The 13,332-nt window shown below is 40.8% G+C and overlaps 1 protein-coding gene across 1 annotated transcript in view; it reads right to left on the reverse strand.

Moving 5' to 3' along the window:
* Positions 1-6,369: 6,369 nt before the first annotated feature.
* Positions 6,370-13,332, reverse strand: part of frmpd2 (FERM and PDZ domain containing 2) — a 19,153-nt gene continuing 12,190 nt past the window's right edge. The window contains exons 20-27 of the mRNA XM_043231027.1: positions 13,088-13,266; positions 12,040-12,138; positions 10,781-10,874; positions 9,802-9,887; positions 7,562-7,736; positions 7,266-7,477; positions 6,940-7,006; positions 6,370-6,419 (exon numbers count right to left, since the gene is read on the reverse strand). Coding sequence (XP_043086962.1) covers positions 6,370-6,419; positions 6,940-7,006; positions 7,266-7,477; positions 7,562-7,736; positions 9,802-9,887; positions 10,781-10,874; positions 12,040-12,138; positions 13,088-13,266 — 962 coding nt within the window. The remainder of the gene's footprint in view (positions 6,420-6,939; positions 7,007-7,265; positions 7,478-7,561; positions 7,737-9,801; positions 9,888-10,780; positions 10,875-12,039; positions 12,139-13,087; positions 13,267-13,332) is intronic.

Genomic DNA, 13,332 nt, shown 5'->3' on the forward strand with positions numbered 1-13,332 from the left:
CTTCCTAAATTACTAAATACAAAAAATGTAAATAAAAAAATTATAAATATGTTTACAAAATTTTATTATTTATTTTATTATATTATTTATTGTTTAGTTAACATTATATATATATATATATATATATATATATATATATATATATATATATATATATATATATATAAATAATGCAGTATTATATTAACTTAATATTTTAAGCCCTTCCTAGCCATTTTTCTCTGATCTCCACACCGAGATTTTGAGATCATGGGCAAAATCATACATAATTTTTTTTTATTAAAACGTCGTTTCTGGGCTCAGCAAAATATGTTGGCCTAGGAGCACATCTAACTTAGCAGAATCAGTTACAGAGCAATGCCCCAGCTTGAACAGATGCTCGCGGGCTATCTCACTCCTCTGAAATCTCCATCATCTCTGATTGACCCTGTCGGAGATTAAAAGGAGAGAAGTGCACATTCCAGGGTCCCAAAAAATACCGGCTCTGGGGGGCTCGCTTTCTCTGAGGAGGTCTGTTATTACACCGAGAGACTGACTTTAGAACTGCATCAGCAAGTTAGTGGTGGTGCTATGAAATGGTTCCTGCGGTGGAACAGGCCCTATAGAATGCTGACACTAAAGACTGCCTTCCTATTAGCCATCGCTTTGCTGAAGAGAGTCTGAGATCTGCCTCCTCCTTCCTTGAATTTGCCCTCTGCTTGGTCAAAGCTTTTGTACTTCATGCACTGACCAGCAGAAGCTAAATGGTGGACGTGTATGTCCACAGAGCTGCTGTGTAGAGTTATTTGTCTGCTGTGGATCGTTTCAAGAGACATCCACCCGCTAAAGCAGACCCTCAGTAGGTGGATTGTTGATGCCATCCCTAGGGGTCAAGGCTCACTCCACCTGAAGTGTGGTCACCTCCAAGGCCTTCCTGACGTAATTTATTGAATTTATGAAAATTTAATGAAATGCATGTCTCTGCATTAGTGTCTCAGCAATGGATGCTCTTGAGCGGATGGGTGCCGTCAGAATTAGAGTCCTCGAGTAAATAACATTATTCCATGGTCTGTCTAAATACTTGATTCTGATTGGCTGGCGGGTATGCAGTAGAACCGTTTAATGCACAGGTAGTTCCAAGTCAGTTTATTCATCGTTCCATATTAATACGCTGCTTTAATCGATGTTTAATGCGCGGCTAGCCGCTGATTATCTCTCACATAATCCACACGACTCCGGACCATCAGTTAACATCTTGAGAACACAAAAGCTGGATCAAATCTAGCATTAAGAGGTTTTTTAACTAAAGCATGCATAGTCTCCTGTTGTGTCTGACATCGACTGGAAGAAGCTTGATGATTAGTGCTTACAAATGGTTATGGTCATGGACTCATCCTTCAGTTAAAAGCTTAAGAAATAGTGTTTAACTGATGGACTGGAGTGTTGTGGATTATTGTTTTTTTAACTCTCATTCTGACGGCACCCATTCACTTCAGAGCATCCGTTGATGAGACACTGAACAAACAGGGCTGGCATCTTTTGAATGTCTAAATAAGCAAAATCATTTCTGAAACGATTCAATTTAGAATCAAAATTCTTGTACTGTAGTACTGTAAACGTCATATCGGCTTTTATTATATTTAAAAGAATTTCTTTTATGCATCATTATATTTTGGGTGAATTAAAAATGCCTCCTCATCCGACGTTTCACGGTGGATTTCTAAAAATGACAAACCGAGACGTGAGCTCTGACCCCGTGTTGACTCAAGAAACCCTGGGTTTCCTCCTGAAGCTGTTCATCTGTTCCCGTTCTCGAAATAGCTCTTCATGGCTCATCTGCACCATCTGCTGGTAATTTACTTCATGATAAACGCATCCTTGGCGTTGGTTAAGCATCAGCAAATTGTTGTTGTTTTGCTTGGAACGGCTGCACACGTAGCTTTTTAATCATTTGATCTAGACGTGCTTCCAGCTACATCCACGGCAACAAGCTCTCTGTGTGACCTTTTCTTTCTCACAGAAAATGCCGTTCTCACTTTTCTTCGTCCCTGAGGACGCGTGAAACTGATCCGGAGTCACAGTCACAAGTATAGTTTCCAGATTTCAAATAAATGCTCTTCCGCAGCCGTGAAACCGTCAAAGGACCTCAAAAACATGCAGAATCTTTACAAAAATGTCCCCAACCCCAAACAACACACAAGAAACTCTGAAATACTGGAGGACGTGCTCGGTTGAAAATGTTGCATTAGAAAAAAAACTAATTGAAGCTGTTTACTTACTTTTTTGTAATGCAATTCAGTTAATCACAAAGACTTAACAGCTTCAAATACACTAATAAAATAGATTTTTTTAAGGAACGTGGTTGCTATCAATGTATTTTATTTTAATCGAAATAAACAAATTTAGTTTACTAACTTTTAATTCAAATGAATTTAATTCAAAAGATATTTATTTATTTATTAGTGGTTGCAAACCATTTATTTTAGCTACATTTGAACGATTTTAGCTAAAGTAAATTGATTGCCATCACCAACCTTAAAAAAATGTTTAAATTCAATAAATAACTTTCTTTCAGTGTGACATTAATTTACACACGTATTAAAGAACAGCACACAACTACTCAGATCTTTTGTTTTCTTTAAGACTAACGTCTTTTAAAGGCAATTGCATTTTATTACATAAATGTTTATTTATTTAGTTTTTTTTGAAACACGAGTGTAGATTAGTCTGGAGTTGCATGCAGAAAATGAAAGCGATTGCACCGGTCTATGTGGCAGTCGTTCAGACGAGTCTGTTTGAGGTCGGTCCTCGTTCCAGGTGAACTCTAATCAGCTTCACTTCCTCCTTGCAGTGAACGCTTGCGCGGGCATCCATGCTGGAAGATCTCAGGCCACCCAAAAGCATCCCAGTGTGGAAATGAACGTGAGCGTTTACTGGGAGCCGAGGTGGTTTTACGGAGCTCCACTGACAGATACAGCGGAGTGATTTATTCCTCGGGAAACCTGCAGAATACTGAGGTTATAGAGGATGGAAAGCAAAGCCGGAGTGTCATCGTGTAAGGCCTGTAAAAGAGAAGGGTCCCTTCTCACAGAAACAGCTTTAAACACGCTGAGAACAAGTTAGACATTTTGGTCAAAGATTATTACTATTATAACATAGAAATGAGCTGTCAAATGATCAATCATGATTAATTGCATACAAAATTAAAGTTTTTGTTTACATAATATATATGTATACATTATATTTAGTGCGTATAAATACACGTGCATGTATATATTAAAAAAATAATTTATATATGAAATATATTTATATATGATTTTGAAATACATATAAATATATTTTAAATATATGCTGTATTTGTCTCTCTTTATATATACATAATAAATATATACAGTGCATAGACATTTTGGATGTGATTTAAATAAAAAATATATAGTTTTTTTTATTTAATCATCACAAATTTGTTATTGGGACTTTTTTTTGGTTTTTAATATATGATCCATATAGTAGTCTTACTTTTTGATAAGTATATATTTAGTTTTAACCTCATCTAATGCCAAGAAAATCTCGTAACATTTATTATCAGGTGAATGTGGACCTTTCCCGTTTTATGTAAATTACCATTATTAACCACACTGAGAAAAAACTATACTTACATCTACGTGATACATTAACAAAATATATTTCCTGAAATGGATTTAAAAAAAAATTAATTAATGATAGTCCACGTCCATCCATCCATCCATCCACCCACTAACTCCTTCATCAGTTCATCCACCCAAAAACATAATCTCATTCATCCAACCACCTACAAAACATCCATCCACCCATTCACTCCTTCATCAATGCATCCACCCAAAAACATTCATCCATCCATTCACCTACAAAACATCTATCCATCCATCCATCCATCCATCCATCCATCCACCCATTCACTCCTTCATCAATGCATCCACCCAAAAAACATAAACCCATCCATCCATTCACCTACAAAACATCCATCCATCCATCCATCCATCCACTAACTCCTTCATCAATGCATCCACCCAAAAAACATAAACCCATCCATCCATTCACCTACAAAACATCCATCCATCCATCCATCCACTAACTCCTTTATCAATGCATCCACCCAAAAAACATAAACCCATCCATCCATTCACCTACAAAACATCCATCCATCCATCCATCCATCCATCCATCCATCCATCCATCCATCCATCCATCCATCCACCCACTAACTCCTTCATCAATGCATCCACCCAAAAAACATAAACCCATCCATCCATTCACCTACAAAACATCCATCCATCCATCCATTACTCCATCCATCCATCCATCCATCCATCCATGCATCCATCCATCCATCCACCCACTAACTCCATCAATGCATCCACCCAAAAAACATAAACCCATCCATCCATCCATCCATCCACTCACTAACTCCTTCATCAGTGCATCCACCCAAAAACATAAATCCATCCATTCACCTTCATCCATCCACTCCACCCACACTCCTTCATCTCACTTTCAGTGCATCCACCCAAAAACAATCACCCACCCATCAAAACATCCATCCATCCACAAAAATTCCTCCATCCTTCCATTCTCATTTCTGTTGTTCATTCTATTGTCTTTTTTTAGTTCTATCATCTGTTGTTCATTCACTTGTTCTCTCTATCATTTGTTGAGTTCTGTCATTCATTTCTTTGCTCTTTCAATCTATCGGTTGTTCTGTTCTCCATTCTTTTATTTGCATTGCATTTATACGAAGTCATTTAGCAGATGCTGTTCTCCAAAGAGGCTTGAAATGAAAGCAATCGAAAACAACTAAAGAGCAATATTATGCAAGTGCTTTATGCGAAGTGCTATGTCTCAGTTAGCTTCATGCAGTGCATGTAGTATATAATGAATAAAAAATAATAGTCACAATAATCTGTTATTCACATCTATTCATTTCTAAGATTAAGAACGTTTAGAACATTTCTTTGATCCACTTCGGTCTTTATTGCACGCTTGAGGAACAGGTTGAAGCTGGGATACACACAGTACATACTTCACTGAAACAGACGCATCTGAAGCTTGTAGAAGTGGTCAAAAATCGTATTTTGACAGCAAGGCACCAAAAGGGAAAGTAAAGGAAGACGGGTGGATCGCAGTGAGCTGCCTTCAGATTAAAAATAACACAGTATTCAGTGTGTAGTCGGCTAATTTAACAGACTTAACAACGGCTCAAATGTTACAGACACAGAAAATGTCCAAAAAAAGGGTTTTATTGGTTTCTGAAGCCTCCCTGTGGACACTTCCTGGAACTACAGGAAGTGAGCTTCTGCGTAACCTCAGGCTCAGCCAGCTGTTGGGAAATAAAAGCAGCTCATGTTAACTAATGCTTAGTTATCGATTGAATTAAATGTCTATTCAGTCACTTGGAACATTTTTTTTTTACTTGAACCTGTTAAATGGACAGGTAATGATTATTTTCTAATGTGACTTTTGACTTGATTTTGCATGTAATTCTTCAGAATGTATTCAAATGTTTCAAACGAGTGTAAAATATGATCAAATTTGGGTTCGTTCTCTAAACTCTTTATGTATTGCTGGTGAAATCATCTGGTAATACGAATGATCCGAGCATGCGATGTAGACACAGTTTTACCTGCTCAGATACATAACATGTCTTTATCTCAAAATTAAACGAAACCAAAACATGAAATGCCAAATTAAACACTAACGATGATATAATAAAAGCTTGATTTGAATGTAAACCCTTTTTGCGTGAACATTGTAACTAAATAATGCAGATTAATATGTGCATTTCTGTTGAAATAGACACATTTGAATGGCTGTAATAACAGGTTTGGACGCTTGGGTGCATCGGGAACCAGGGCTTACTGAAGCTTGGCTTTCGGTGCAGTCGAGTAAAATGCTGGAAATGATCGGCACACAGATCAATCAGCCTTTCTGTAGTTCAGAGGACCTGTGGACACAGAACACACTCTTTAGAGCCACTGAACGACTGTTTTTATGAAAAAAAGTCTAGCTGGCATCCTGTGCTTGGTCTGTGTGAAGCTAAATGAAGCTCGGGATAGAAAGAAGGAAAGTGTGTATGTGTGTGTGTGTGTGTGTGTGTGTGTGTGTGTGACTTGACATTCAGAGGATGACATCAAGCAACACTGACTTCAAAGCAGAAGCCAAGCATGTTAAAACATGACAGGAAGTAGCCAAAAACCCCTTTCTGTGTATGGTAGAGAAAGCCCATCAAGGAAAGAGGGACTCTCCGTTTTGAGTTCTTTACCCCTCTGAAGGATCCATCCTCTCCCATAATGCACGAGGGTTCCTCTATGACCTTCCTTCCCAGGAGAAAAATGCCCACATGACATCTTTCGCGCTTCAGCTGCAGGTCAGTTGGCCTATTTTCTCTGATACAGGTGGAAGTGTTCCTTAACAACATAAAACATGATTCCAGGTTACAAAACATGATAGATGTCTGTAGACACGCATGCTTTATTTAGCTGATCAAAAACACAGTAATAGTGTAAAATAATATACCGTTTTCTGTGTGAATAAGTGTTTTATTCATGTTAGAAAAATTAGAAATTGATTGTAATTTTTTTTTTTCAATTGTAACATTTATGACTCATTTAATGTGTCGTTGATAAACGAAAAACCATGCAATTTCAGCATTTTTAATAATCAAAGAAATGTTTCTTGAGCAGCAAACGAAGAGACTGATGTTGAGAATAATATTTCACAATTATAAAAAAAAACAATTAATCAAATACATGCAGCCTTCTGTGAGCAAAAAACCTCAGAACATCTTAAATATTACTCTCAGTAAAACCTCGATCATTTAGTAAAATCATCTAGGCCACGCTGTCTTAGTGTTTCTCAGAAAGCAAGCGGGTGAGCTTTTTAAGAGACTGTGATATTAAACGTCTGTGTGAACGCTTCTCTCGGTACCTGGAGCAGGACGGCAGAGAAGCAGCTGCACTTCCGAAGGAGAGCTCCTCAGTAACTGCAGCACTTGCTGAGGGGTCAGAGGTCACAGGAAGAAGGTCAGCTCGATAGTAAACATCTTTTCACTAAACCGGAGATTAATGTATGACCCGATAGCTTTCAGCTGCTGCTGATAAGACAATAATTGACTGAAATACAACAATCTGAGGGTGATGATGAAGTTCTTAGCAATGCACTTTTTGTTTTAACGCTAAAAATCATCAAGATGTTACCGTCTTTTGCTGCAAGTACACCTGTGCTTGAGAAACGTGTGTTTTCTGGTTGGGTACCTGATGGGAGCGTCCCTTCAGCGGCTCTCCGTTGATGGACAGAATGACGTCTCCCTCGCGGATCTTGCCGCTCTCCTCTGCGGCCTGACCCGGGAACAGCGTCCGGATTCTTACGATGGAGCCGGAGTCGAGCGACGTGTCCAGCTCCGTGATGAAGAAGCTGAAGCCCAGACCGCTCAGCCTCTTCTTGAGAGTCACCTCCTGGACATTATCTGAGGACACAGTTAGACCGCTCTAAGCCGGCCGCCTGGGCTTTTTGTCAAAACTTTATTTTAAACAGAATTCATCGTCCTTACCGTCGGACACGAAGCTGTAGTCTCTGGGCTTGAGGCCGAAGGGTCTGGTCATGGTGATGGCCGGGCAGCTGTTCCTCGCCGCGCTCCCTGCCGGGCTGGGCATGCGGACGCTCAGTGTGTCCCGTAACACCGGGTTTACAGAGCCTCCGTCCCGCTCCAGCACCAGACTCACCACCTGATATATATATATATATATATAAATGCATGCATGCTGCAGGCTTTAAAGGGCTATTTTCTTTTCAGTACGCAGTAATTGAATTCCTAGAGGTGAGCTGTGATTACAGCTGATTACGAAAAGAAGGGAGTAGTGTGTGTTTGCAGAGAGAGAGAGAGAGAGAGAGAGAGAGAGAGAGAGACAGAGAGAGAGACAGAGAGAGAGAGACAGAGAGAGAGAGAGAGAGAGAGAGAGAGAGAGAGAGAGAGAGAGAGAGAGAGAGAGAGAGAGAGAGAGAGAGAGAGAGAGAGAGAGAGAGAGAGAGAGAGAGAGAGAGAGAGAGAGAGAGAGAGAGAGAGAGAGAGAGAGAGAGAGAGAGAGAGAGAGAGAGAGAGAGAGAGAGAGAGAGAGAGAGAGAGAGAGAGAGAGAGAGAGAGAGAGAGAGAGAGAGAGAGAGAGAGAGAGAGAGAGAGAGAGAGAGAGAGAGAGAGAGAGAGAGAGAGAGAGAGAGAGAGAGAGAGAGAGAGAGAGAGAGAGAGAGAGAGACAGAGAGAGACAGAGAGAGAGAGAGAGAGAGAGAGAGAGAGAGAGAGAGAGAGAGAGAGAGAGAGAGAGAGAGAGAGAGAGAGAGAGAGAGAGAGAGAGAGAGAGAGAGAGAGAGAGACAGAGAGAGAGAGAGAGAGAGAGAGAGAGAGAGAGAGAGAGAGAGAGAGAGAGAGAGAGAGAGAGAGAGAGAGAGAGAGAGAGAGAGAGAGAGAGAGAGAGAGAGAGAGAGAGAGAGAGAGAGAGAGAGAGACAGAGAGAGAGAGAGAGAGAGACAGAGAGAGAGAGAGAGAGAGAGAGAGAGAGAGAGAGAGAGAGAGAGAGAGAGAGAGAGAGAGAGAGAGAGAGAGAGAGAGAGAGAGAGAGAGAGAGAGAGAGAGAGAGACAGAGAGAGAGAGAGAGAGAGAGAGAGAGAGAGAGAGAGAGAGAGAGAGAGAGAGAGAGAGAGAGAGAGAGAGAGAGAGAGAGAGAGAGAGAGAGAGAGAGAGAGAGAGAGAGAGAGAGACAGAGAGAGAGAGAGAGAGAGAGAGAGAGAGAGAGAGAGAGAGAGACAGAGAGAGAGAGAGAGAGAGAGAGAGAGAGAGAGAGAGAGAGAGAGAGAGAGAGAGAGAGAGAGAGAGAGAGAGAGAGAGAGAGAGAGAGAGAGAGAGAGAGAGAGAGAGAGAGAGAGAGAGAGAGAGAGAGAGAGAGAGAGAGAGAGAGAGAGAGAGAGAGAGAGAGAGAGAGAGAGAGAGAGAGAGAGAGAGAGAGAGAGAGAGAGAGAGAGAGAGAGAGAGAGAGAGAGAGAGAGAGAGAGAGAGAGAGAGAGAGAGAGAGAGAGAGAGAGAGAGAGAGAGAGAGAGAGAGAGAGAGAGAGAGAGAGAGAGAGAGAGACAGAGAGAGAGAGAGAGAGAGAGACAGAGAGAGAGAGAGAGAGAGAGACAGAGAGAGAGAGAGAGAGAGAGAGAGAGAGAGAGAGAGAGAGAGAGAGAGAGAGAGAGAGAGAGAGAGAGAGAGAGAGAGAGAGAGAGAGAGAGAGAGAGAGAGAGAGAGAGAGAGAGAGAGAGAGAGAGAGAGAGAGAGAGAGAGAGAGAGAGAGAGAGAGAGAGAGAGAGAGAGAGAGAGAGAGAGAGAGAGAGAGAGAGAGAGAGAGAGAGAGAGAGAGAGAGAGAGAGAGAGAGAGAGAGAGAGAGAGAGAGAGAGAGAGAGAGAGAGAGAGAGAGAGAGAGAGAGAGAGAGAGAGAGAGAGAGAGAGAGAGAGAGAGAGAGAGAGAGAGAGAGAGACAGAGAGAGAGAGAGAGAGAGAGAGAGAGAGAGAGAGAGAGAGAGAGAGAGAGAGAGAGAGAGAGAGAGAGAGAGAGAGAGAGAGAGAGAGAGAGAGAGAGAGAGAGAGAGAGAGAGAGAGAGAGAGAGAGAGAGAGAGAGAGAGAGAGAGAGAGAGAGAGAGAGAGACAGAGAGAGAGAGAGAGAGAGAGACAGAGAGAGAGAGAGAGAGAGAGACAGAGAGAGAGAGAGAGAGAGAGAGAGAGAGAGAGAGAGAGAGACAGAGAGAGAGAGAGATTACCTCTCCTGTTCTCGCCAAACATTCAGCCGCCTGCTGATCTGTGAATCCTTGTAGTCTGGAGCCGTCCACTTCCAACAGCCTGTCTCCTGACACACACACACACACACACGTGCAAACGTTGTGTTTCCATGTTTTTTGGGGACATTCCATAGTCATAATGGTTTTTAAACTGTACAAACTGTATTTTCTCTCACCCTGCATCTCACAGGAATCTATCTGCATTTTACACACACACACACACACACACACACACACACACACACACACACACACACACACACAAACACACACACGCACACACACACACACACACACACACACACACACACACACACACACACACACACACACACACACACACACACACACACACACACACACACTCACACTGTATATTCTATCTGCATTTTGCATACTTCATTCTGTGTGATTTATTCGCTTCTTTGCATGTTGGACCTCCGTTTAGGTCTCCAACGTAACACAAGACCCCAGCAGTCTGTGTGTATTCAGGTTTAAGTCTCCACCAGAATAGAAAACAGGTACACACACGCGCGTTTGTTTTTGTAAATTGTGGGGACGTTGCATAAGTGTTTCCCTTCACCTAAACCTACCCCTTACAGGAAACTTTATGCCATTTCAGATTTTCAATACATTCTGTGACTGATAAGCTTTGAAAAGGGAGGGAATTTCACAAATTTAGGCTCCACTTCAGTAACTAAATGTCATCTAATCCTCATTAATTTACACCTATGTGTCTACTAACTCTCAGTAGAACATATACTTGCAGTCAGTATGTAGTATATTAGAAGAAATTAAGCAGACGGTCTACTAATACTCTAATGACCGCTAGTTGACCTGGACTTACAGTTAGTATATGTCTAAAGTGTTTAAATACAGTTCACGTTGTCATTTGTCACAAGCACACATGCGCACACACAAAGAGCTGTCATCAGAAGCGATTCATGTGAGAAGGATGAACCTGTCTGGATGCGTCCGTCTCGTTCTGCAGCTCCTCCGGTTAGCAGGCTCTTGATGTAGACCCCTCCGAAGCGGAGGCCCGTGTTCGCTCCCCCCTGTGTGTTCAGACACGAGCATACATACAGACGTGTGCATTATTCTCACAGGATCAAAAAATCTGCGACAGGACATGAATTGGCATCAAATGAACTCGTTTGATCTGCTGTCCGCTGAAGTCAGAATCAGAAATGCTAATTTAGCTCAACCGATTAGCGAGCAGTGCTTCACTTTCTTCAGTGTGCGGATTGAAAAAGTTCACATTAGCAACTAAATAAAATCAAAGCATCTATGTTTTTTGGCCCGCACTTTCGAGTTGTAATCATTTTGTTTTAATAACGGTAAACAAAATATTTGGTGTGATTACGGTACGACATGCAGTGAAGCAAAATGAAAGAATATTGATATATTTCTAATGACAAGTATACCCTTTTTAGAGTTATTAGAAGCGTGGTTGTTTGTTGATTCATCACTGCCTCTCGAGCTGTTTGACCTGATTTAGAGAGATCAGCCGCGGTCTGTTTTTAGGCTGTGATTCCCTCTTGGCTGGTCATGTGATCACTCTTGCTCTTTAACCTTTGGCTGACCTCCTGTGAGACACTGACCCTACGAAGATGATAAAGCAGCAGCTAACTCACATCTGCTGTTAGTAGACTTGGCTCGTTGCTGACAGAAAATCATACTCCGTCTTTTTATCGAGGTACAGCTGTGTCTTGCAGCTCTTTTAGTGACAGAGTATAGTTTTAATGCAGTACTCCGACGTACGTGTTACTAACTGATAACCGTTCGTGTCAGCTTTGGGCGGAATAGCTTCCTTTACAAAGATCACTTGAACTTAATATTAATCACATAAAGTATGCTTGTAAGCATCAGTGGACTAGCGACACACTAGTCCTTCTTTAGAGCAAATTCACCCAATTTTTACAAAAGTACATTTTTTTTATGTGTTACTAGTTTATCGCAACAATATTAAAAGCTATACAGTCTTATTTATATTTAGTTATCTGCTACTTTTTAGTTGAAAAATACATTTTGGAGAAGTATAGTTGCGATACTAAATAAACACTTAAACTTAGTAGTGTTACACTTAAGTATACTTAAGGTGAGCAAACTTAGTCCCAGGATGTTTTGAAATAGTACAAAAACTAGTACAGTGCTATTAGTATACTTAAAGCGTACTTGGAAAATATACTTTTTAATCAAATTAAAGCGCAGTGTCCTTACGGCGATCCCGAGGCCCAGACTCCCTCCAGACTTCTGAAGCGTCACAGAAAACTCTTCAGGCCTGAGGCTGTTCAGAGACGTTGACCTGGAATAATCATCCTGACACACACAAAACACACAAAAAACACATTTCACTCCTAAAACCACTTGCATAAACACAGCTTTACTACAGATACCACGGTTAAACTACAGTTAGTGTAGCAAAGCCATTGTTCATTTGTGGTTACTATAGTAGCCATGATTGTTTTTGGTTTATTTGTCGTAAAACTAGGGCAAACGCTGAAGAAACAAGCCACATTTCCAGGCGGGGTGGAATAGCTTCCCTCATTTTTGCCTAAAATGTTGTTAAGCTAGCTTATTATTAAGCACATTCCAAATAGCACATTTTCCAAGTATGCTCAAAAGTACCCATGAACTATAATATAGTTGTAGTACTTCTTTGAAGTAAGTTGGCCCACTTTTTATTTTCTAAAAGCACATTTTTAAGCGTACCAGCAATAAACTTGCTGTACAAAAGTAGTTTTATAATATAGTATTTCTTATGTAATGTAGTTCCTCAGAACTATTACAGGTTAAATTTGACTAGTTACTAGTTTTTCACTGATAGAGAAGCAGCAAGCTTGTGTAAGATTTTAGTGTAGATGTATAATGCTTCTCATACAAAGATCCTTTTATTAAATACATTTTTAATAAGCACGTTTCAAATAGTGCATTTTCCGAGTGTAGTCGTGAGTATTAATGAACCACACTCAAAAAAATAAAAAATAAAAATGTTGAGCCCTCTTAAAAGTTGAGAAAACTCAAAAATCTGCTGAAGCCGGTTTTACTTAAAATTTTAAGTTGGCTCAACTCTTTTTTCTTTTTACAGCGTGTAACGTACTTCGACTGCGTAAGTTGGCTCACTTTTTGCATTTTATGATAGCATATTTGTAAACCTACGGTACAGAACTAGCATTACTTTTTGTAAAAGCATTAACAGACACTGAGAGAGAGGCAACGAGCCACATTTCCACAGCCTTTAAAGGAAGTTGTATAAGATTTTCGGTACCTGAGCGTTTATGATGCGGACCTCGGGAACATGCAGCCGGTTCGTTCCTTTAGGGGTCATCATGACGCTGACCAGCTCGTCCAGATCGTCGTCTCCTGCTCGACTGTCGGCTCGTATGGTGCTCTGAGACTCGTAGTTTCTCTCGGCCAGATGACCAGCGCCTCCACGCTTGGACACCGCTGGACACACAGTATTTAGTACTGATAGGTAGTATCGTTTTCAGTCGTTTAATCCAGGCAGGGTCA

The sequence above is a fragment of the Puntigrus tetrazona genome, unplaced genomic scaffold (assembly GCF_018831695.1).
Source record: "Puntigrus tetrazona isolate hp1 unplaced genomic scaffold, ASM1883169v1 S000000270, whole genome shotgun sequence".
Taxonomy (NCBI): Eukaryota; Metazoa; Chordata; class Actinopteri; order Cypriniformes; family Cyprinidae; genus Puntigrus; species Puntigrus tetrazona.